The sequence below is a fragment of the Pleurodeles waltl genome, chromosome 3_1, assembly GCF_031143425.1.
Source record: "Pleurodeles waltl isolate 20211129_DDA chromosome 3_1, aPleWal1.hap1.20221129, whole genome shotgun sequence".
Lineage (NCBI taxonomy): Eukaryota > Metazoa > Chordata > Amphibia > Caudata > Salamandridae > Pleurodeles > Pleurodeles waltl.
The window spans coordinates 927028871-927055188 of record NC_090440.1 but is presented as its reverse complement, the minus strand read 5'-3'; the positions used below and the strand labels follow the sequence as shown (position 1 = coordinate 927055188).

At 43.5% G+C, this 26318-nt stretch overlaps 1 protein-coding gene across 1 annotated transcript in view; it reads left to right on the top strand.

Moving 5' to 3' along the window:
* MACO1 (macoilin 1) overlaps positions 1-26318 on the top strand; it is a 239647-nt gene that overhangs the window by 119206 nt on the left and 94123 nt on the right. The window contains exon 7 of the mRNA XM_069223924.1: positions 9789-9947. Within this exon, the coding sequence (XP_069080025.1) occupies positions 9789-9947 (159 nt within the window). The remainder of the gene's footprint in view (positions 1-9788; positions 9948-26318) is intronic.

Below are 26318 nucleotides of genomic sequence, written 5' to 3'. Positions count from 1 at the left end.
TCTCAAATTTAGTACAGTTGTCTCCTTGGGCAGAACTGGACTGGGCACTATGATTATTTAGGTACTCTCCCCTTCCGCCTCATTTGGATAAGAACTAAACCACACCCCTTCAGGCCTAATAATATATTACTATGCAATATTTCACTTGCATACTCTAGCGCATTGGCCAAAATGTCTTCCACTGCAGATGGGACTAAACCATATGCATGAAATTGACTGCATGCCCTCAATCAGGGAAGCAGACGTCTGAGCCAGGTTGACATGTTCTTATTCTGGACAGTGTGGTGTATGCCAAGTGTACGTAATTCAGGAATATGAATTTAAACCTTTCATTCCTTGAGACATATTTGTACCCAGTGACTCAGGGGTTCTTGAGGCCCAAAGCAAGGAAAGGTACACCACAACCCTCACTGTTACAGAAGTGGGACAGGGCAAACAGACTTTCATCTCAGCTCAATGGCTAGTACGTAAGCATGCCCACAAGTAATTGTACTGATCCTGCCTTATGGAGTGGCACACATACCACAGATGCTTAACTGCTGATGTCGTCCGTCATCTCATCCCTTCCAGTGTCAACCTCTTGTGCAGTATTTTCTTCCAATTTCTGTTCGAAATTTTCACTGTTGGGTAGCTTGCTTCAACGTTCCCCTGTAATTTTGCACAGTCTTGTTAGATGGTTAGGATGTTGGCTGAACCATAGCTTGGTCATTCACCCTCTAAAATGCAGAATTGTAATTAAAAAACAGTATGTTGACTGGAGACTAGTGATTATTGGTTTATATTGTGCTGCCATAACAGGTTTTGACTATATTTTCTAATGTGAGTCCCTCATACCTAGTCACCTGCTTCTTTACAACTTTGTGCATATTTTTCATGTTGTGTATCGCTGTTCTCTGCTTTTATCCACATCCTGTCTCCCATTTATCTTCCCTGCACCCTTACATGTCAGCCACCTTCTTTTGTCTTGCATTTGTTTTGCCACCCTTAAGTTCTTGCAGGAATATCCAATTCATGACCTACTTTGTCATGAAATCAGTAAAGTTCCCTCTGCCTTCCAAGGGGACTTTATCTGCTGTGCTGCTGATTCTGATGGTACACTGTAGAGGTTACTAGTAATCCCTCTACTTCCCTAATGGATTAAGTAATTAAGCAGTTACAATCTTTCAGCACGTACTGCCTTTGGGTGATCATCTCTTGATAACTCTGAGTTGCTGTCTCAGCTTTTGTATCATCAGACTGAAGTCAGAAGAAATGGGTGTCTCCCTGTGGCTACCCCAGTCTCTGGCTGTTGGCGCCCACACATAGCTGGCTGGTATTTAGCACTTCTCCATACACTAGGCAGTAAACCATATTAGGTGGGTGGACCAGGGCTTTCTTCAGCCATATAGCTTTGGGTAACATTGGAACATCCAGAATGCTTTTTCTGGTTAAATGTTTGTTTTGTATGTTTTCCCTTGAAATGGCCAACTCATCAGACTGAAAAGACTTTGACAGGTATTTTTTTTTATTTTTTTTTTTACTGACTGGTTTTGTATTACTTTGAGCTTCCTGGCGGACTTTTCATCTCATAAATGTTCACATGGACAGATGATGCTGTGGATGATATATTTGGTACTGCTGTTCATGAATGTTTTGTCTGTGTGACTTACTCTGTGATACATACATCTGTCTCTTGCTATTTGACACAGTGAGTAGATAACATATCTGTGATGGTCCTAAAAATGTGGTAGATTCCCCATCTGTGTAATGGTCTTTCTGTCCGTGCATGTATTCGGGAGGTAAGCTTGCAGCAACTCATCTTGCAGATTTTTGTTCTTTTATTGTTTTTTTTTTTTTTATGTCAACAGCAATGTGGACTCTGAAGTGTTGTGAGTAAGCCTAGTTGTTCATAGCATACTTGATGTATATTAATCTTTCTGACTTGTTAATTTTTTAGGTCGTTGCTGCAGATGATGTCAACTGCCTATAGGCAGGCTTATTTTTTTGGGTCATCCCCTTGCTTTGTTGTGCATCTCAGTTATCTGTTCTTGATTTGATTGCTTTCCTCCCTACCTTTGTGATTGGGATTATCCCACCCTGAAGCATTTCGGTTGTATCCTTCACTACATACTTTGGGACTTTTTATTTTTTTTTATTTTTACTTTCTCATGAGCACTCCATGGGAGTGGTGCATGTTTCCCTGCTACCCTCTTTTTTCGGTTGAGCATAAGCGTACAACCTCTTGTAAACTTTTAAGTATACTTCTTCTCTGTACACTCTGCTGTTCCAGTACTGGGACCTCGGGCGCAGGTCTATCCCTGCACCACAGTTCACACTCTCCAAACCCTCAGCTGTGCCAGTGCCAGGAACCCCACACACACTGTCTGCCAGAGAACCTCAGTTCTTACAGTCATTAAACACTGCTGCTCCAGTACTGGGACCTTGGGCACAGCCCCATCAGTGCACCCCAGTTCACACACTCCAAGCCCTCAGCTGTGCCTGTGCCAGAACGGCATACACCGTCGGCCAGAGCAACTCAGTTCTTACAGTCAGTACACTCTGCTGTTCCAGTACTAGGATCTCAGACGCAGCTCCATTAGTGCACCTCTGTTCTACCCCAGCGAGGTCACTTCCTTTCCCATACTGGGACCCTGCTCACATACAGTTCCATCACAGCAGCCCAATTCTAATATTCAGTCCTGCTGCCAAGCCAATACTGGACCCAAAAGAGCAAAACATAGCGCAACCAGTACACCTGAAGTCTAACATCCAACACCACTGTTGATGGGAACCACCACAGCTCTCCCAGACTCCATCAATTCTAACATTCAGTGAACATTTCTTAGGACTCCTCGCTTCTGTGGTTCAGAGGTAATGCCACTCCCATACTGGGCCCCACTCACAGCTTCATCAGGGCACCTCCAGGTTAACACTCTGTAACACTGGCATGCCAGTACTAGGTCCCACACATAGCTCCGTTAACATACCTCACTTCTCACCTTGTGTGCCTGTCATTATTCCAGTGCTGCAGCCCACATACAACTCTGTCCATGCACCTCAACCCTAACCTGCTGCTCCCCATTATTCTAATACCAGGAATTGCATAGCTTTCCGTTTCTCATTCCTCACCCACTGCCTTTCTGTTATTCCAGAACTTGGCTTGGGACACAGCTCTGTCTATGCCCCCAATCCTGATCTGAAGCATCCCAATATAGCTGTGTTGGGGTTCACATACAACTCTGCTTATGCACCACCTGGCAGTGCCCCCTGCTGTTCCACACTTAGTCTGTTTGAGGATGGGGAGGACCCAATTAAATATATTCTTAGCTGCCATCTTTGTTTGGGTGGGTATGTTTCACTGCTCTCACTCCGTTCTTTCCTTTACTCTGCTTACTCTCAATGTTTTCTTTCTCCCCCACTTTTCTCTTTCCACCTCCTTTAAAATCCACAGGTTAACAGTTTTGCTCTTTCTTTCAGCTGTTTATTTCTACTCCTCTCCCTTTTTTATTTTCCTCTTCCTCTTCCTCTTGCTACCTCCTCTTTCAAACTGGTTATTTCTTTCCTTGTTTCGTTCCTCATTTTTCTTCATCAGGCGTTCATCATTCTTTCACTATTTTTTTTCTCTTCACTTCATTCTTTCTTTCTTTTTTTATTTACTCTTTCTTTTGACTCTGTATGCGTCCTTTCACTTTTTTAAAAATCTTCTTTCCTTTCTTTGGTGTTTTTTGTTTAATCTTTATCTGCCAATTCACGTTTTACTATAATTCCCTCTTTTTCCTGTTTGTATGTGGAAGCCATAAGTTACTTGTCCGGACGCGAAGTGTCAACGTGGTTTTCCCATTCAGTGTCTGTGGGAAATGTGCTGGTTCTTTAGCTGCTTGTTTCTCTCACCATCTCTCTTTTTTCTCTAATATTTTTTCTTTCTTTTCACACTTTTTGCATACTTTTCATAATGTTTTCCTGTCTTTCATCCGCTAGCTTCCTTAACTTTTTTCTTTTTCCTCACACGTTTGCTCTATTTCTCCCCTTAGTTGTGTTTTTATTTTCTCATTCTTTCTTTTCCTTCTTTCATTTCTTTTGCAACCCCTTTTCTTTTTGTCTGTTCCATTCTTTTCACTTCTCTTTTTCTGCCCCATCCGCTTTCTCTCCTGAGACCTAGTTATCAGTGGAGCAACAGGTGCAGTGGCATTGGGGCCCAGAGACCTATGAACCCCACTCAGCTCTAATTACTGCTGTATTTGCCTACTGAAATTGCAGTGAACCATTTTCTGTTATTACTCCAGGGCCCATGACACTAACCCACTTGTCCTCTTCATCTTTACTCCTGACTCCCTCTTTCCTTTCGCCCTCCAATTCGTCCTAGATGATATTTTTGTTATGGTGTTTTGGGCATTACACTCTAATGGCAAAAGTTTATTTCTGTTTTAAAATAGAGGAAGAAGGTAAATGGGTGTGCTTTAGTTAAATGCTGGGCCACTGGAATTACATGGCAGGAAAATATGAAATTATGAGGCAGGATTGACCAGTTATGAGTTTACAATGCCAATAGCTCTAACTCAGATAAATGCAAAACCTGTTGCATTGTAAATGCTTGTTTTCCTCTGTTCCTTTTTCCTCTGTATATTCCTTCTGCCCCCATTTTCTGCTCCCCCCTTCCTGTTTAGTTTTTTTAATTCATGGGGACTGCAACGGCAAAATGCTATTGTTATTATTATATATTACTCATTTATTTATTTCTTAACGCAGCCAGTTTTTTTTTTTTCTCATTTTAAATTATATTCCCAACATGGTTGTCCGCCAGTTTAGAACCCTAAATTAAAAATGTTTGCCATGTGTCACAATGCTTGTGCATATATACATCATGATCCATGCGCTCAGGCACCTCACATAGCAAACGTCACACACGTGCGCATTCATCACAATGCAAGCATATTCTTCAGCTGCCATCTTGGAATATTTTTTGTTTAATAGAAAACTCATTTGAAAATGTGCTGTCAATTTGCATGCATGCTTCTTGATGCGTACTGAATGTTGTGATTGACAAAAAAGTATCCGAAAACTCAATACCTCATCCTTTTAGGTTTAAGCCCCTTTTGCTTTGTTAATGCTTGTTTTTCCCAGTATAAAAATTTCTAACAAAAGCCATAGCATACTGCCCATCTAAAAATGTTACAATACGATATTCACAGTAATAAATCCACCTTTATAGAACTTAGACTCCAAGATTTTCAAGAACCCCCAAATATGCACCACTAAAGGCACTTCATTGTAGTGCTTTATTTCCTGAGCCGTATATGTGCTTGATCGTACTTTATCTTCAGAATGAGCTACATTTTTCTGGTTTCTGTGTGTAAACAAAGGTGTGTTGTGTGTAATAGAAAGAATTATGACTGGAAATGTGAGTTTATTGTGGACTTGTGTTTTACTATATCTGAGTTCCAGACCTACTGCGACCTCGAAGAGTAAGCCGTGACTGCTTCACTCACTTCCCATTGTGAGTAAAGTACGCAAAGGGGGTAACTTGGCTATATAGTTGGATTGCAAGAGTACCTGAAGCCCTTGGAGATCAGTGGCAAATAACAGGATTCACAACAGATACAACCCAGAAACCACTGGTTGCCCCAAGACTTCACACTTAGTCTAACGGGAATTGTTTGCAAATGATGGGGTCACACCTTTGCCAAATCAGGCATATTGGCATGGACAGGCATGAGATCAAGGCTATGTTCAAGCATCACAAATCTTGCTTTATCCTTTTCTGCCAATCTTGTTTAATTCACAGATTGCAGAAATGCAAAACGAGGACCTAGGCAAAGAAGGGACCAATGGGTTGGTGTCGGGTTTTTGTTGCATTTATACCTGGATTGATTTATGTAGTTTTGTGTTCATCCGTAAATATAAAGGATTCTGAAAAGTAGCTTGTGATGGGTCCGGTTGAGATGGCACCTGAGCTACTAATGTCAGTGTTGTTAAACATCTGAACTGGTCATTGGTTTGCCACTCATACTAATGTGCCACGTACATTTGTTAGATTATCATCAGCTAGAGGGTTGAGAGATAGTAGTTTTTATTGAGAAATGAAATGAAAAGTCAAGGGGGAGTTAGAATTGAGGTGCAGTTTCTCTTCAAGATTGGCTTCCAGAGCTTTCACTTTAGAGATGGTGGCTTACTAGGGTATTGCATTGGTGTTGTGATTAGTTTATTTTGGAGGTTGAGAATTTTCAGTTAAGGAATTTGGCAATTACCATGTAATGCTCCTCAGTCTAATAGGTAGTCTCATGGATGCACTTTTTGGCCTTGTCGGGATATGGCTTTATACATAAAGGAGTGATATTGGAGTGCAGGTTTGTCCTTTGTGTTTTTTGAAGATATTTTACTTGGTTGTTGAACGTTTAGTTCTGGAGTAATCCATCCAACTCTCCGATAGTGATGGAGCATTGTGGTGATCTTTCTTGAGAAGGTGTTGTATTGACCTCAGACTGAGGCCTGCATCTGCTCCTGTTGCCATGGGGCATGTGAAAATGTGAAGTGGGGTGTGGGTGAGTTACAACTGGGTTAAGGAAGGAAGTATACGCTGGACAAAGGGAATAGATTGTGGACCTCACTAGCCATCAAATGCACAGGTTCCAGAAGAGGAGCAGAAATGGTGCACGTGGACCCTAGAGCTGTCCGAGATGCTTATCACCACAACACAAAGGAAATAATCGTTTTGGGCAGAGCTTACACTAGGTATAAATGGATACCTCCATTCACCAGGCCACCAGTGAGACGGACCAATGGTGTGTTTCCTTCCTTCCGTAGCCGGTGAATGCTTCCACTGGATCAAGACAAGTGTACAACTTTGGTACTCTTACTGTAAGGCCGTAAGGGGACTCCTGGAGATCTCCGGAGTCACCCACTTGTTTTCACAGTATGTTTCCTTGTTTCCTCCTTGGTCTCAAGCATGTAAAGTGGAAAAAAAACAAAGGCAGGCCTCAGACCATCAAAGATCCTTTGTGCATGATTGCCTTTGTAACTTTTTTTTATTTTTTTTTTACTTTGATTATGTTTTTGTTTATTCTGAGATGTTATGGGGTTTTTATCCAGACAGGTCCTATATGCAGCGTTCCATGGCACAACCTTCTCAACTCCATAATTTCTATCTGCCGTTAGAGGATTTGTAAAATGTGCACCTTGGTCTGCATGTTCACATATTTGTAACTGTCGTTACGATTTCTAAGGTCTTACTTTCTTCTTTAAACCCCTACCTGTAGCTCTTGGCTCAACCAACATTCTGAAGAGACATGTCCTTGACTTAGTTTGGTTCTTTGGAATGACATCCTGGTATGTCGCTGGGATGGATCTCCGCACTGATCATATCTCTTGTGCTTAGTAAGCTTATTCCTCATGTTGATGTCTCATTTTCTGGTGTGGGCATGATGTAGATGTGCAAACAAGTGAACTACATGCTGTAATATAAAAATAGCTTCTTCATTCTTGTTGCAAATGAACAGAGAAGTTGGGACCAGCATGCCACGATAGGCTCTGCTTGCCTCTCACTCCAACTTAGAAATAACATCACTGCACAGATCTTGGTACCCAGGGCTTTTCAAGAAAATGTAACACTAACAATAAAAGCCAGAGCATCACTACTGCTGGTAACACTCTTGTAGCTCAATGGAGGCCTAGAAACTTGTACCTTAAATTTTAGGTGGTTTACCAGATTACACAGCAGCCACCTGAAAACGTCTTGTTGGGTAGCGGGTTACAGTGGCACAATGCCTGTCATAGTTGCTCGTGAAGTAGTAACCTCCAGGCTCTGTTACAAAAGTATTTTCTTTATTCTAACGCAGATAGTAAGATATAATCGTATTTAATGGGGTCTCTCCAAACGCTTGCACTCCAGGCTCAAGTTCAGTTGCTCTGGTTGAGTGGGTACACAGAGCACTTGTGCACCCACAAACCACAGCATCATTGTTCTGTTTATATTATCTCTCACTCAGAGAAGCAAGCCAGGCTATAGCATGCCTCCCTTCATGCACACAACCAATTAACCTCCTGGTCAGTCTTGCCGTCTGTCCCACTGGTGCTCACATGGGGATTGTTAGAGCCCCTTTTGTCTTGTGGTCTCTTTGATAACTGCAGCTTCATCTCCTCCATTAACTGTAGAGTGCTATCAGAAGAGGACTCCTTTTTCTGTGGCTCTCAGTGGTTGTTCTCCATCCTGTTAGCTATATTGGTATATCCTGTTAGCCATAATAGTATGTTCTGTTTGTGCCCTCTTTAGCTCAGGGAATCTAGTAGAGAAGTTGTGGCTTTTTTTTCTATTTTTGTGTATACTTTGCTCCTTTTGTCTATGTCTATGATATTGAATATATACAAGGTCCCACAACAAATATTGTTGTAAAAATGTTATTCCTAACATGAACACCCTTTTAGGTTTTATATAGACAGCTGTCTGCTGTTGAACAAACTCTTTTGAACCATACCAAAGTCTGACCGTAGGCTTAAAGCCAGTCCAGTGCTTACCAGTGGTTGGCTAACTTGTCCCTCTCATATGCTTACATCTTGTTTGATGACTTGCCTTCATCTTCTTGCAATTTTCCCTCAGCTGCTGCATAACCTCTGTACCATGCTTTTGATTGGATGACTCCTACTGATTATGTTCATGGAACCACTTTTTTTTTTTTCTTTCGGCACTCTTTCAAAGTCCATGTGTTTTCTTGCTGTCTCTTTTGTGATGCTTCCATCCACACCTGCCAGCTGCATTCTCTGTGTTGCTTTGTTGTCACTCCCCCACGCCCCCCAGCTCATCCATTACTTTCACCACCCCTCCCTGGCTTTTTGTTACTCTTTTTAAATGATTCCCTCTTGTCAAGCCTCAAGTGCCCCTGCTTCTCCCCTGCCTACTTCTAGTTTCTTCTTTGCTTCTCCCAGACCTGTGTTGATTTAACCTTTGAGCACTCCTCTGTTGCTTCCACACCCCTCTCGTGGCCATCTTTAAAAAAATATAATAAAAATAAAAAAGTTTATTTTTTAATGTATGCACATTGCTGCGGTGGTATTCCTTTTTTCCAAATGTGCTTTTGCACACATTTAAATTGTGTTTTAAATTTACTGCTCTACGTTTGGCTTCTGCTGTCATGGAGCGGTAAATTAAAATAAATGTATAAACAAATTGGTGGATGCCTCTTTATCTATGTGCACACATGGGTGGTGATGAATGTATGTGTATAGGTGATCTTGCACACATGTATTCAAAACATTGCAATTTTTTCTTTTTTGCAGATGCTGAACAGAATGGGCAAATAGTATTTGAAAAGCCAATTGGTCAAAAAGACGAGTCCTATTGACTTTGTCTGTGGTTGTACCTCTTACAAGCAACGAGACAAGCAAATTTATAGTTTGGTATATAGTTAACCATGTTTGTTGAAATGAAGGATGGGGCGTCTTGGTTCGTTCGTACTAAGCATGCAGATACTTTGCTGCAAGTTGAATATCCTAGCCCAGTTTCTTTCAGCTCCTACATTGTCTGTGTATGGACTAGTTGTTAAAAATAGTATTCCTATTGAATAGATTTACTATATTGATAGCATTGTTTTACTCCTGCACAAAGTGCTTGACAGTCCACGTTGTTGTGGATGAGAACATGTCCTCCAACCATTACATGCAAAACGTCTGAGGTAGATCAAGTAGTAAACCACAAAAGATGTTTAAAGAGTAAATGAATAAATTTCCTTTCTTGCCTGCGCAGAGTTTTCTTTTCTGATGGACAGTTCCAATTGCAAGGCATCACATCACCATTAAGCTTCAGACATTTTCCCTTCTAGGTTGGAACAAGACATCAAAAAATTAAAGGCAGACCTACAGGCAAGCAGACAAATTGAACAGGAGCTTCGAAGTCAAATCAGTTTGCTTGGCAGCACAGAGAGGGGAATCCGTTCAGAAATGGGACAGCTCCGCCAAGAAAACGAACTGTTACAAAATAAGTATGTATAATGCAAGATTAAATGTTAACATTTCACACTTTGATTAATAACTTATGGTTGCAACAAGCAGTATATTTAGAACAGAACATCTTTTAATGAACATCAAAAAAACTTCGAATACAAAGTTTTCATTTTTTTTTTTCCCAAGCAGATCATCTTTCCTTATAAAACAAAATCAGTTTGCACCTAACACAGTCTACAAATTTAGTAGTCATGGATAATGTCCAAGTGTTCCTTAGCGAGATATTGGGCATGCAAAGAAATGTTTTAGCCTGTGCATCTATTTTGCAAATTGGGTTTCCCAACAGAGATCAGAACGTATATTGTGAAAATAAGGCAGTTTGACAGAAAATGCCATACAGTAAACATATACCTCACATTAGAAGACGATCAAATCATTGAGAGATAATCCATATTTTATTGTGTGGTAGTTGAGTTTAAACCATTTGCGCTTCTTGAACTGGGACTATAGTAGAAGTGTTGAAAATACACCAGTTTTGTTACCTGCCCCGCATCTGGCAACAAAATTCTGATGCTCATTTGCAGGTCATTAGGATACTGGGAAATGAGAGATTGTCATGTTTCTTTGTTAAATGCCAGTCAAAGAGATAAGTGGTACTAGTTCAGGGAAAGAAGCAAAGAGGGTGGGAAAAGTAGAGAAAATGGGGAACAGAGACAGCGCATAAAAGAAAGAAGGAGGGGGAAAGAAAAGGAACTCCTTATACTTTTATAGTAAAGTAGTAATTATTGATCTGTTGGGTGGTTCTGCCCACATTTTTAAGTTAACCTGTTTTTTTTGCTTGCTTGAGATTGTTAGAGTAGTAGTGCAGATGTTAAATTAGGGATGCTTTCTCTTCTGTAAATAAGGTTAGTCTCACCGCTTCCTTCCTGGAATATTTCTGAAATGTGGCCTATGTAGGTGATGAGTTGAATCTTTGTCTATAACAAACCCATGCCCACCAAGAATAGTAAGATAATTGGTGTCTTTCCAGTTTGCAATGAATTGATTTTGAGGCTAGAGCGAGAAGAGGTGATCTAGGAGGTGCAAGTAATGCATATTCCTCACTATGCAAGGGGTGTCTGGAAAAAGTCTCCAGGCATGCTGAGGCTGGTCTAATTTTAATACGATCAGAAACCTCCTTGGGTTTGCTTTCTATCCCTTCCAGTGGTGCTTCACTTTGTTGAAATGGAATGTCATGTGAAGTTTGTTTCATTGAGCAGTGCAACAAGGTCAACAGATTTCTGAATCTGCTAAGCCCATTTTGAACTTTTTTTTTTTAATAACAGATTTTATTGAGTTTTCTCAAGATAATAGGGTCACCTAGGCCAGTGGATACAAAAAGAATAAGGCAAACCAAATGTCCATCAATACTAACATAAAACGTGCAGAGAAGACATCCCCTGCCCCATTCTACCACACAGTAACAAGTCATCGAGCTCTCAGTAAGCAAAAGTTCGATTTGGCTCTCCATGCCTACTTTCCTTGTCCCCATACGTTTGAATATCTTCCTCAACATGTGTTAATGCTGCGGATCCGTTCTAGAATAATCCCTTTGTAGTCTGCCTACCTTTGCCATATTTTGTGATGCTTCTGCGGACATACCCTCACCTGATACACAACAATCTCCGGCCCCATGCAGTGATCCAGACCCTGTTTCCACACTGCCAGGGAAGGGTTTTTTCGGTTTTCCATGCCTTGGCGATGTCTCTTTGCCAGTGCTAGCCCCAAGAACAGGAGTGCCCTTTTATATCTATTACTCCTAAACCCATCTGTGACATGAAAAAGAGTGAATTTATGGTCCATTGGAACCGTCCAGGAAAGAACCTCACCAAGACAAAAGGTCAACCCGCGGCAAAATCAGTTTAGCACTGTACAGTATATATTGTGTGTGTGTGAATGTGCTGTCATCCATCCAGCAACGAAGGCACAACAGAGAAATCTGCATTCCCATGCGCCATAGTCGATATCTCGGGTAGAAAACCCTATGGTCATTTTGAATTTTTAACAGGCCATTAGAAGAGCTGGTAGGTGAACGTGTTTCTATAATTCACAATTGAAACCATATGAGATTCTTCGGGCTTCAGTTTTCATAGGTTTTCTAGTTTTAATGACCATCTATGATATAGATAACTTAGTGAGAAGTATAAATACTGAGATCAACTGGAGCAGACCTTCCTTCGAGAATGTTTCTTGGCTAAGACTTGCTCTTGCCCAAATAGGTAGAAGTATTCCTCCGGATCTATATACTCTTCCTGTGTACAGCTGTATGGTAAAGGTTTGATAAGTGAGCAAGAGTTTCTGCTGTTGGTTGGTGAATCCAAACCAGTTACCATCTGCATGGTCTAAAGGATAGTGGATAATTTGATTTGTATGATCTTTATCTTTTTTTCATTGAATACATTCTTGAGGTTTTTGTTTCTTTGGCTAAAAAAGAGTTATTTATTGCTGCATTCCATTGTTATATTGCAGATTTTCAAATTTACCAAAGAATATATTTACGTGTACCATTCTTTGACATTCTGATTGTCAAGTGGAGTGTGCATACATTTCATTCAGTGTTTTATGTGCCTATTCCTTGTAGCTGTAATTTTAATTATATATTTACTGTTACCTGGCCCTTTGAGTGTCTGCATAGTTTTGTTTTAATTTTTTCTCTCTCAAGACTTTTCTGCTATCATTACATTTTACCAGAATTGTGTGAAGTGTAGTCTGTTAGGAAATATTTTCCAAGGAAAAAATAGTGCTTTTGGCCTTTTTTTTAATTTACGTAGGATAGTAATAATAAAGGCCTGGATGACTGTAAGCCATAGGTTGTTTGGCAGGTGGTGGTGACCCTAGAGCCATCCTTATAGGACTGGCAAATCTTGTTGGATTATGTTAATGGGATGCCATGGGCCTCTCTAATTGGGGCTATGTCAGGGGGACAAGACTGCATTAAACCACACATTACCCTATATAAGTATTTCAACTTCACAGACTTCTGATACTTAAAAGTGTTACAGAGGTATGCAGATTGACTGCACAAGATCAAGGAAGATCTGAAATACAGAATACTTGTGGTCCCATGTCATACATGCCATTTTACAGTTATAGATAAACCCCGCGGACCTCTCATTGACACAAATCACAGGGCTGCGAATGAAATGTGAACAAAACATAGGGACGATTGACGACTGGGAAGAATCATGTAGGTACCCACGAAAGGTAGGCATTATGGCTGGGTTTCTGGCTGGTCCAACTGAAAATCATACTCCAAATTTATAACACACGAATAGTCGGCCAGGTGTGGTACAAAATGGGACATCTCTGCAAACCCTATGTGACTACCCACACGTGGAAGCCTTTTTGAGGGTAATAAAGGATTGCATCTTCCAAGGTAGTTATGTCTAGTTTCACATGCAGGCTTGGCTATTATAAGTGTCTAGCAGGAGGTCACCATCCCGAAGTATAGTCATCTGTTCTCCAGCATGGCCATGGTGATGGTCAGGAGGAAGATCTTGCATTTGTTGGGTACAGGTGCACTCTGCTGTGGTTCTGTGGAGTGGAAATATTGAATGCTTTATGGTGGTTAGACAAGCGGTGTATGCTTCTGCTCCAAACGATTTGACCTGATTTGGGGTTTGGAAGGAATACAAATGGTCTCCGCTAAACAATTTACTCTGTGGTACACTTCAAGGAATGATGAACTGTCCCTGATACCTGTTGCTACACCAACTTGAAAGGTAACTTGGGAGATGGGTAATGCCTCAAAACTTAGACGCACTGGAGTAATAGCTACTGTGAACCATGGAGCTCAAATATCATTCAGGCGTCTGACATTGGGAAGGTTTCAGTGTAAATTGTCTACATGGCAATTTTGATACGCTATGTTAAAGGTTGGGTTGTATTGAGAATAAAATTATAAAAATGTGTTTAAAATTGAATAAATGCCACTTTATTCAGAGATACCACATTCCAACACTGCCCTGATGGAAGGAGTTGGACTGCTCTCTGGAGGTCAGTTGGGGCTCTGATCCTGTATTACTGGTGAGTGGCACACTTCTGCTGGTTGGGCTCTTTGGTTTCAAAGGACGGGGAGCCATTCTGGGACTGTTGCTGCCTGCTGGCTCCTGGGGCACCTAACTGTATTGAGGCCTTGTTCCTTGGGGCTCATGGGGAGGAATGAGCAGACAGGGACCCTTCAGAGCAATACTATTGAGGATTATACGATTCCAGCTTCTAACTTGTAGCGCACTACATGCTGTACATCTGGCCGGGTGGAGAAGAAGGCGAGGAGCCCACAAGGGCAGAGTTGTTGCAGGCCATACAGGGCTCCCGCTTGACCCTGGAAAGTAAAATAGAGACAGTGGCCCCGAGGTCAATCTCTTGCGCACTGGCCTCTGAAAGGTTACCGATAAGGTACGATTGCCAGAGGTCTTCTTTGAGGAACTCCCGACGGTGGTGGCCACTTTGAAGAAGCAGGTGGCGGCGGTCACATCCCGATTGGGGGCCCTGGAGGCTAGGGTGGAAGATGCAGAAGGTGTCTCTCGCTGCATTAATGCTCACTTGCTGGGATTTCCTGAGCGGGCAGAGGGGCCTGCACCCTAAGCAGTTAGTTGAGGCTTGGATCAGAGACACCCTGAAGCCTCATGGGCTGTCCTACATGTTCATTGTTGAGAGGGCACACTGAGCCTGGCGCTCTGCCACAGGCTATAATTGCTCGCTGTTGGAAATGGCCTTCTGCAGGGTCACCCCCAAACTTTTTGCCTTCCTCCTCCTCTTTTTCTGACCTAATTTTTGCTGGCTTTAGGACTTCATATAGACAGCTGTCTGCTGTTGAAAAAACTCTTTTGAACCATACCAAAATGTCTCCTTACGAAGGCCATGAGAGAAGGGGTGTGGTATGCCTGATGCTGAAGCCTGGTGGAGACCCTGCTGCATAAAGACCCTTTACCATGCTTCGCATCGACCTTAAAATACTATGTAAAATATTGGCAACAAGGTTAGCTGGGGTGGTTCGGAATCTAGTCCATGAGGACCAGCTTTATGCTGGCACGAAGCACCACACCGAGACTAACCCATGTTCTTCATGCTACGTTTGAAGGGGTGGGTGAGAAAGCCTTAGTCTCCCTAGACCTTGAAAAGGCATTCAATACCGTGGAGTGGGCCTTTTTGATGGCTTGGGGTTGGGTTCAATTTCTGCACTTGGATACAACTTTTGTATACCACTCCTTCTGTACGCATCAGGGTAGGATGGGAGAGCTCTGATGCTTGGCTGGTGGGACGGGGTACTAGACATGAATGCCCTTTCTTGCCCCTCCTCTGGCCTTGGCAATCAAACCCCTTGCGCTGTTGCTACATGCAGAGCTGGCACCCTGGGGGATCAAGGTGGGTTACACTCTCCATTTTGTCTTGCTATACGTGGGTGACACACTGATATATGTGCATGATCCTGGGGTATCTCTTCCCTTCCTGAAGCAGCCCTTGGGAGATTTTGGCATGGTTTCAGGTCCCAGGATCAATATTCATAAGTCACTGCTGTTCCCCCTGGGTGTTTTGGGAAACGACAAGAACAGTTGCCAGATGTGAGTCTTCAGTGGGAATGTTTATATTTAGGGATCTGGGTCACACACATCAAGGCACAGCATCAGCGACAATATGTAGATAGGGTGTTAATGGGGCTGGAGAATTCTGTCAACTTTTGAAATAGGCTTCCTCTATCGGTGATGGGCAGGGCGGCTGTGGCAAAAATGGTTTCTTCCCTCGCTGCTTCTACCTCGTGCAAAACTCCCTGTTTCTGCTGGAGGATTGGTTGTTTCACAGGCGGGATAGCTTATTGATATCTCTTGTGTGGGTGGGTTAGCAAAGTCGGGTGTCGCTTGCAACACTGAAGAAGGATTCGAAAGCCGGGATGGGGAGGTTGGCAGTCCCGGAGATGCAGTTCTACTATTATGTTGCACAAATACAACATGCAGCCAAGTATCTCGACCTGTCAGACAATTGAGAGAAATGGCTTTTGGAGACTGTATTCGGTGGTGACACGTTGCCTCAACTGTTAATCCAGAGGGGCTGGTGGGAGCTCCCTGTTCCATACTTGGTCACCCATACGACCGGCATATGGGGGAAAAAGTGGTTCACAGTCATTTGCAGAGTCCCCTTCAGTAGGGAATTGAAACTATGGGATTTGACGCTCTTTAGGTATATTGACTAAGTCTTGTCTGTAGACCACTGGCGGGGGGGGGAATGTATAAAGACAGGAGCTATTTACCTGGGAGACACCTATATCACATCGCAGGAGGCACAGGACACATTGGGGATAGGACCAAATCATTTCTTACATTATGCAAAACTGAAAAGTGTTGCATGGGAGCTCTGTTTGGATTTCCCTGCGGCACAGCAGCCCTCTGCAGTCCTGGAGGGTCTTATTGTACGCCACATAATTACTCTTTTTTTTCACTGAGCCCTTGAATCTGATATGCTACCACACTAATTTCCCACACAGGGGGCCTGGGAGAGGGAGTTGGGTACACCCATCTTGGTCTCAAACTGGGCAGGCGCATTGAGCCTGGTCTGCACTGTATCCTTTAACAGGTTTATACTCTTGCACTTCAATTTTCTAAATAGTACATATGTCACCCCTCAAGGCCTCAATAAATAGACCCCACGGGGGCACCTTTTTGCGTTGCTGGGTGGTTGGGGCCAATTTCTTACATCTGGCATGGGAATGTGTGCAAGTTCAGGCTTATTGGGGGCAGGTTTTGCTGCATGTCAAGTCAGTCACTGGACTTCATGTTTCTTTGACCCTGCTTGCTTGTCTTATGGGAGTGGTGGTAAACCCCAGAGTGTGTAAGATTCACTATAGACTAGCCCAATTGGCCTTATTGTTACCACTGAGGCGGGTGGCCATTGATTGGATGGTTACAAGGGTCCCACTATTCACATACTGGCTTTGTGACCTGCTGGTGTTGGGGGGAGCAGCTGAGGAGCACCACAAGACTATCACGCACAGATGAGAGAGTGGCTATGACTATACTGCTCTGGGCCCAGTTGCTCGGTATGTTTCAGGAAGATGATGACTCGTCCTCTGGGGATCAGCCCATGGTAGAGGATTGGTACCTTATAGTTCTATTGGCCTTTGTTATCTTCCTGATGACCAAGTGTGAAATACTACTCCTTAGTATACTGCTCCATTTGTGGCCTTGGTTTATATCCATTAGCCTTACAGTGTCACTGGAAATGTATTTTATTTCATTTGCTGAGTAGCTGATTTTACCTGATGTATTGATTGACTGTACCTGCCTCTGTCACTTGTTTGACATTGCAATCTGTGCAACACTGTTGACACTCTGTGTGTTTTTGTTATTGAAAACCCCCAAAGTTTTTTTTTTTTTTAAAGAACTTTAATAGTCTGTAAAAGATGGAATTTAAAAGAGTTTAGTTTTTTACAAAATTGCAACAGTGCCAGACCTAAAAATGCACTTTCCAATCGTAAAAAGAAATTTCTTATCTATTCTCTTTCATTTTTTTCTTTTGGTACTATTTGAATGGCGAGCAACAGGAATGTTGAGGTTTCTGTTCTTCTTTTTGAACATTTAATTCAATATTGTTTGGCATCACGAGGGCTTGGAGCAGCAAAACATAATATATTTCTGATTGTATTGTCAAGGCAGTGATATATGTGTGAGTGTGAAAGTATATATATTTATATATAACTATAGTTGTGGTCGCCCCTACGTAGGTATAGTTAGGACCTAGTTTCTATAGAAAAAGCATTTTTTGATTTTGCTTATAACTTTAGTGCCGTTTGATGAATCTTCACGAAATTGACCAAGAAAATACGACGCAATAATATATATATATATATATATATATATATATATATATATATATATATATATATATATATATATATATATATATATATATATATATATATATATATATATATATATATTTTACATGCAGCCCCCGGAATGGCCAGGTCCAGGAGGCTTTGACATTTTGAAAATATGCTTGCAGATGAACACATTGCTCCCAGAAGCAGAGAGCTGCTATTTGAAGCAATGCGGGACGTAGGGAGCCGCCGGCTAGGACCACGGGGGCCTTCAGGTTCTCCCACTGTGTATTTTGTCTTTTTTTCCTCTCTCGCTCACTTTCTCGCTCTCTCTCTCCTTTCCCCCACCCATCCCAAATGGGATGGAAGAGTGTAAGAGATAGAGATTGTAATTGCAATGGTCTCTCCAGACAATGACTTCAAAGAGTCTGACTAGCAAGATATTTGGTAAGAATGCTACAGTTACGTATGGAACAGAACAGAGTCACTTCTGACCCAGTGGTCATGGTCTTGTGCTGTCACTCAGTAGGCTGAAGGTTCAAATCGTAGTATTGCTTGGCAGTATGTCTCTTTATTTTCTAGTGTTCTTACTATTGAACATTACTAGTGATGTAACATTGACGTCTTTTTCCCCCTCAAAATCTGTGAGTTGAATGTCATAGCGAAGGGCCTCATTCCGAGTGTGGTGGTCTGAGGGCTGCCACACTCTGTGACGGTTGGGCTGCTGCAATCCAGGTGGCCTGACTGCTACAATATAACCCTGGCAGGCGGACCCATCAGGGGACTGCCGTTACCGCTAGGAACATCGTTCCTGATGGCGGACTGAGATGTATTCAGCCGCAGCAGATTTCCACCAGTCTTGGAAAAGTTGGCAGAAAGCCAGTGCCAGGGACCACAGCCAATGCCTATGGCCCCCCTGCCCAGCACCATCGGAATGCACACTGTTTCCTTTCCTTGGGGGGCTGGGTGCAGGGTGCAAATACAGAGCTGGGCGCACAATGGGCCCCCCACCGCACCTTCTGTTGCTGACCGAAACCCCCCAAGTTTCTACCAAGTACCCCCAGTCCTCATAGGATTCCATTGCAAACCCAATGCCAACTTTGACCTTTGCACCCAGCCGGCCCGTGTTGCTGGAGGTGCACTAAATCTTGACCTGTGGATATCCTAACCCCGAAGACTGGAATTGTAAATCGTTTACTTACCTGTGCTAACACTTCCCTCCCACCCTCCAGGACTCCATAGACTCCTATGAAAAAGTACACTGTCAACTTTTGAAATAGAAAAGTGTTACTTACTTGTAAACTGCTTTATCAGCAAAAACCAAATGAAGTACATTTGATACATATACATACACATACCTATTGACAGCTGTACTTACTTGCAACAATGCTATTCTGATTCTATTAATAAAGTAACAAATATTTTTGCTTTATAAAAACTATTGGCCTGGAGTTAGTCATTGAGTGTGTGCCTCATGTTTTGATTGTATGTGTACAACAAATGATTTTCATTAGCCTCAGATAAGCCTAACTGCTCGACCACACTACTGAGAAGCAGAGCATTAGTAATATCTATTTTAGCCTCTGTTAAGTCTCTGGGGAACACCTGGACTTTGTGCACACTATACCTCATTTTGGCATAGTATTTACAGAGTGAACTCCCTACATTCATAATTCCCCTTTGCCCCTTCATACCCCTCATTTTCAGTATAATATTTCAGGCACAAGGGAAAATTCAAGGTTTGCCATTAGGTTTTGTGGTGCATTGGCTCTGATTAGGGACTTTGCGATAGGCATTTTCCTTAGTTTCTTATTAGTTTGTAATCAACTCAGACATTCTTAACTTGTTTGATTATGGGAATTAGTGCAACTTTGTGTTAGACTTCTGTTAGCATGACACTGTATCTTATCTGGGATTTGCACATACATCCGTAAACCAAGGACATCGATGCATCATTATTGCTTTGCTCAGGGGTATCTTTAAGGAGCCAGACCCCCCTACCATCCTCATCCCTCACCTCCCCCCCCCCCCATCCACCTGTGCTCCTAGTGCTCCTTCAGATCCAATCTTTATTAGGAGTCAAGTTCAACATGACTGTTGTTGCCATCCCTGCCTGCAAACGGGCAAGTAATCAAGCCACTGGGCGCTCTCCTCCTCCTGAAGTGCATCAGTGTTGCTGGGAAGGGAGTGGCGGTACAGGCCGCAACCCATTGGTGTATTGCCAATGCACAGGCCCTCTTGGCCAGCTATGATAGAGCACATTGGGATAAGATGGAGGAACTGTTACAGTACCTCCCAGAAAAACACTGCAAGAGGAGGCAACAACTTGTCATTGAAGGACCAATTATTACCACCAACTCTGTAAGGAGCGCCCTTGATGCAGCAGCTACAGTGGCAAGGGGTATTAACACCAGTATCCTACTAAGAAGGCATGCATGGCAACAGTGTTCAGGTTTCAAACCAGAGGCCCATCAGAAAGTTTTAAATATGCCTTTTGATAAGGAGCACCTGTTTCGCCCACATGTAGATACAACATTAGACAAAGTAAAAAAGACACCAATACAGCCTACGAGATAGGAGAATTACAAACTGCAGCTCAGAGGGGCTCCTTTCATTGCCCAGGCTATAGAGGTACATAAGTCCTCCTCCACATCCTAACAAAAACAACTCCAGTCTTCCTATACAAGGAGTTATTTATTATTACCACACACCCCAACATTCCCCCTCACACTTACAGGCTGTCACAGGAACATCTTCCACTTCTCAAAAAAGAGGTCCAAGCCCTTCTTCTCAAATGGCCAATAGAACCTTTTCTCTTCAACGCCAAGGGCCGGGAGGATATTCCCTATACTTCCTTGTCCCCAAAAAAAGACAGATACCTAAGACCAATGTTAGACCTCTCAGCAAGTAAATCCTATCTGAACACTTCCATATGGTCACTCTACAGAATGTAAATTCCCGCTTTACAGCAGGGTGACTTTGACAACTAAAGACCTAAAGGATGCCTACTTTCACATACCAGTACACCTTGCTCACCGCAAATACCTAAGATTTTTATAGCAGGCAAATAGCACCAATTGAACATACTTCCATTTGGAGTCACTACTGCACTTCAAATATTCACAAAGTGCCTGGTGTTGTTTGCTGCACTTCTGCGAAGACAAAGCATCCATGTATTCCCCTACCTGACGATTGGCTCATCAAAGCCAGCACTAATCATCAGTGCATATAACACACTCAGATGATAATAGAGCTTCTTCACAGCCTAGACTTCACTATCAACATCGCCAAACCTCACCTACAACCACTACAGGTTCAAACATATTTGGGAGCAATCCCAAACACTCATTTAAGACTAGTCTGTCCCAATCCCACTCAAATTCAGAACTTTCCGACAACTCTACTCCAGATCCAGCCAAATCAAACATTTACAGCAAGGGCAGCTATGCGACTGCTAGGAATGATGGCGTCTTGCATTTCCATAGTTCCCCATGCAAGACTATGCATGTGTCCTCTCCAACAATGTCTAACTCACCAGTGGTCTCAGTCACAGGGTCTAGTGTTGATAGACCTCCACACTCACCGTTCCCTACAGTGGTGGAACATCAACAATCTGCTAAAGGGATCACCTTTTCTGGACCCTGTTCCTCACATCACTGTTACCACAGGTGCATCACCGACTGGTTGGGGTGCCTATCTACAAGTCTTGAAAATACAAGGTCTTTGGGATGCCATACATCAGTTGTTACACATCAACTATCTGGAGCATCATGCGATCTACCTAGCACTGAAAGCCTTTGTGTTCGATGGCATCTGTCGCTGTAGATACGCATGTTTTGCAATAGCTCGCCATCTGGTGTTGGGCCGGAGTGTTACAAGTTGTTTTTCTTCGAAGAAGTCTTTCGAGTCACGGGACCGAGTGACTCCTCCTTTTGTGTCCATTGCGCATGGGCGTTGACTCTATCCTCGATTGTTTTTTTTTCCGCCATCGGGTTCGGACGTGTTCCTGTCGCTCCGAGTTTCGGAACGGAAAGATAGCTAAATTCTGAAGATTTTCGTCGGTATTGTTGCGTTCGGGATCGGCGTAGTTAGATTCAACACCGCATCGAAGATCGAAGAGCTCCGGTGCCCTTCGGGGTAGTTTTTCGATCCCCCGTCGGGGCCTGGTCGGCCCGACCGCGTGCTGAAGAACGCCGATGGGTCGGACCCCGTTCCGTTTCTGTCCCAAATGCCACAACAAGTACCCCTATACAGACCAACACTTGGTCTGTAACCTGTGCCTGTCACCTGAGCACAGTGAAGACACCTGCGAGGCCTGTCGTGCGTTCCGGTCCCGAAAAACACTCCGAGACCGTCGAGCCAGAAGACTTCAAATGGCGTCCGCGCCGACAGCCCACCGAGAGTTCGAGGAACAAGAAGAGGAAGGTACCTTCTCGATCCACGAATCGGACTCCGAGGAATTCGATGACCCACAAACCGTGAGTAAGACGTCGAACAACACATAAGAAGATTGACAAGGCCCAGGGGACGCCACTGCCACCAGGCCATGGCTCGACCCATAAATTCGGTGACCGACCGTCGGCACCGAAAAAGGCCCAAACAGTGCCGAGACAGTCCGACTCCGGTCGAGACACCGGTACGCAGCCTTCTCGGGACCGAGAAAGTGCTGGAGACAAGCATTGACACCGAGATAGCGGTGTAGACACGGCTCGACGCCGAGACAGCGGCACCGACGAAGATCGGCGCCGAGAGGTTTCGGCCCCGAAAAAAAGAAAAGTCAGCTCGGAGCCGAAAAAAGATGCAGACAGGGTTTCGGTGCCAAAACAACCTGCAACTGACCCAGTTTCAGGCTCTTATACAGAGGAGCATTCACTAACCTCCCAAATGCGAAAGCATAGGTTCGAGGAAGAGCTGCAATCTACTGATGTAGACCATATGCAAAAGCGTATCTTCATACAGGAGGGAACAGGGAAAATCAGCACCCTTCCCCCTATTAGAAGAAAGAGAAGACTGGAGTTCCAAACTGAACAAACACCACAAACAAAGGTGGTGAAAAAGGTTACTCCACCACCCTCTCCTCCACCTGTAATTCAAGGCTCACCAGCACACACTCCATCACATTCCCCAGCTCACACCACCATGAGCCAGGGTGACCAGGATCAGGACGCATGGGACTTATACGATGCCCCAGTGTCAGATAACAGCCCGGAGGCATACCCTACAAAGCCTTCTCCACCAGAAGACAGCACTGCGTATTCTCAAGTGGTGGCTAGATCAGCACAATTTCACAATGTAAGCCTCCACTCAGAACAGGTCGAGGATGACTTTTTATTCAACACCCTCTCCTCCACCCACAGCTCCTACCAAAGCCTGCCTATGCTCCCTGGTATGCTCCGGCACGCAAAAGAAATTTTTAAGGAGCCGGTCAAAAGTAGGGCAATCACACCAAGAGTGGAAAAAAAGTATAAGGCGCCCCCTACAGACCCTGTTTTCATCACTGCACAGCTGCCACCAGATTCCGTCGTTGTAGGAGCAGCTAGGAAAAGGGCCAACTCCCACACATCTGGGGATGCACCACCCCCGGATAAGGAAAGCCGCAAGTTCGATGCAGCTGGAAAGGGAGTCGCAGCACAGGCTGCAAACCAGTGGCGCATCGCCAACTCTCAAGCACTACTTTCGCGCTATGACAGAGCCCATTGGGATGAGATGCAACACCTCATTGAACATCTACCCAAAGACCTACAAAAAAGGGCAAAGCAAGTGGTTGAGGAAGGTCAAAACATTTCAAACAACCAGATACGCTCCTCCATGGACGCAGCAGACACAGCTGCAAGGACAATTAATACATCCGTGACCATCAGAAGGCATGCATGGCTACGAACGTCTGGGTTTAAACCAGAGATGCAGCAGGCAGTTCTCAATATGCCTTTCAATGAAAAAGAACTGTTCGGCCCAGAAGTGGACACAGCGATAGAAAAACTTAAAAAGGACACGGACACTGCTAAAGCAATGGGCGCACTCTACTCCCCGCAGAGCAGAGGAAACTACGGCACCTTCCGCAAGACACTCTTTAGAGGGGGGTTTCGGGGTCAGGCCACACAAGCCAGCACCTCACAGGCAACACCGTCCAGTTACCAGGGACAGTACAGGGGAGGCTTTCGGGGCCAATACAGAGGAGGGCAATTCCCTAGGAATAGGGGAAACTTTCAAAGCCCCAAAACCCCTGCAACTAAGCAGTGACTCACATGTCACTCATCCCCTCCACACAACACCAGTGGGGGGAAGAATAGGTCATTATCACAAAGCATGGCAGGAAATCACTACAGACACTTGGGTTCTAGCAATTATCCAACATGGTTATTGCATAGAATTTCTACAATTCCCTCCAAACATACCACCAAGAGCACAAAATTTATCACAACATCATTCCGAGCTCCTGGAGACAGAAGTTCAAGCACTGTTGCAAAAGAATGCAATCGAATTAGTACCAAACACACAAATAAACACAGGAGTTTATTCACTGTACTTCTTAATACCAAAGAAGGACAAGACGCTAAGACCAATCCTAGACCTCAGGATAGTAAACACATACATCAAATCAGACCACTTTCACATGGTCACACTACAAGAAGTGCTACCATTGCTCAAACTACACGACTACATGACAACCTTAGACCTCAAAGATGCGTATTTCCATATACCAATACATCCATCGCACAGGAAATACCTAAGGTTTGTATTCAAAGGAATACATTACCAATTCAAAGTATTGCCTTTCGGTTTAACAACAGCACCAAGAGTCTTTACAAAATGTCTAGCAGTAGTCGCTGCACACATCAGAAGGCAGCAAATACATGTATTCCCGTATCTAGACGACTGGCTAATCAAGACCCATTCGTTATCAAAGTGCTCACACCACACAAATCAAATCATACAAACCCTCTACAAACTGGGGTTCACCGTCAACTTCGCAAAATCAAACATCCTGCCGTGCAAAGTACAACAGTACCTAGGAGCCATAATAAACACAACAAAAGGAGTAGCCACTCCAAGTCCACAAAGAATTCAAAACTTCAACAACATCATACAACGCATGTATCCAACACAAAAGATACAAGCAAAGATGATATTACAACTCCTAGGCATGATGTCTTCATGCATAGCCATTGTCCCGAACGCAAGACTGCACATGAGGCCCTTACAACAGTGCATAGCATCACAATGGTCACAAGCACAGGGTCACCTTCTAGATCTGGTGTTAATAGACCGCCAAACTTACCTCTCGCTTCTATGGTGGGACAATATAAATTTAAACAAAGGGCGGCCTTTCCAAGACCCAGTGCCACAATACGTAATAACAGATGCTTCCATGACAGGGTGGGGAGCACACCTCGATCAACACAGCATACAAGGACAATGGAACGTACATCAAACAAAACTGCATATAAATCACCTAGAACTGCTAGCAGTTTTTCAAGCACTAAAGGCTTTCCAACCAATAATAGTTCACAAATACATTCTCGTCAAAACAGACAACATGACAACAATGTATTATCTAAACAAGCAAGGGGGGACACACTCAACGCAGTTGAGCCGGTTAGCACAAAAGATATGGCATTGGGCAATTCACAACCAAATTCGCCTAATAGCGCAGTTTATCCCAGGGATTCAGAATCAACTCGCAGACAATCTCTCTCGAGATCACCAACAGGTCCACGAATGGGAAATTCACCCCCAAACTCTGAACACTTACTTCAAGCTCTGGGGAACACCTCAGATAGACTTGTTTGCGACAAAAGAGAACGCAAAATGCCAAAACTTCGCATCCAGATACCCACACAGGCAGTCCCAGGGCAATGCCCTATGGATGAACTGGTCAGGGATATTTGCCTACGCTTTTCCTCCTCTCCCTCTCCTTCCTTATCTGGTAAACAAACTCAGTCAAAACAAACTCAAACTCATATTAATAGCACCAACTTGGGCAAGGCAACCCTGGTACACAACGCTGCTAGACCTATCAGTAGTACCACACATCAAACTGCCCAACAGACCGGATCTGTTAACTCAACACAACCAACAGATCAGGCACCCAGATCCAGCATCGCTGAATCTAGCAATCTGGCTCCTGAAATCCTAGAATTCGGACACTTACAACTTACACAAGAGTGTATGGAAGTCATAAAGCAAGCCAGAAGGCCATCCACCAGGCACTGCTATGCAAGTAAATGGAAGAGGTTTGTTTGCTACTGCCATATTAATCAAATCCAACCATTACACGCAACTCCAAAAGATGTAGTGGGTTACTTGCTTCACTTACAAAAATCTAACCTAGCTTTCTCTTCCATTAAAATACACCTTGCAGCAATATCTGCATACCTGCAGACTACCTATTCAACTTCCCTTTATAGGATACCAGTCATTAAAGCATTCATGGAGGGCCTTAAAAGAATTATTCCACCAAGAACACCACCTGTTCCTTCATGGAACCTAAATGTTGTCCTAACTAGACTTATGGGTCCACCTTTTGAACCCATACACTCCTGCGAAATACAGTTCC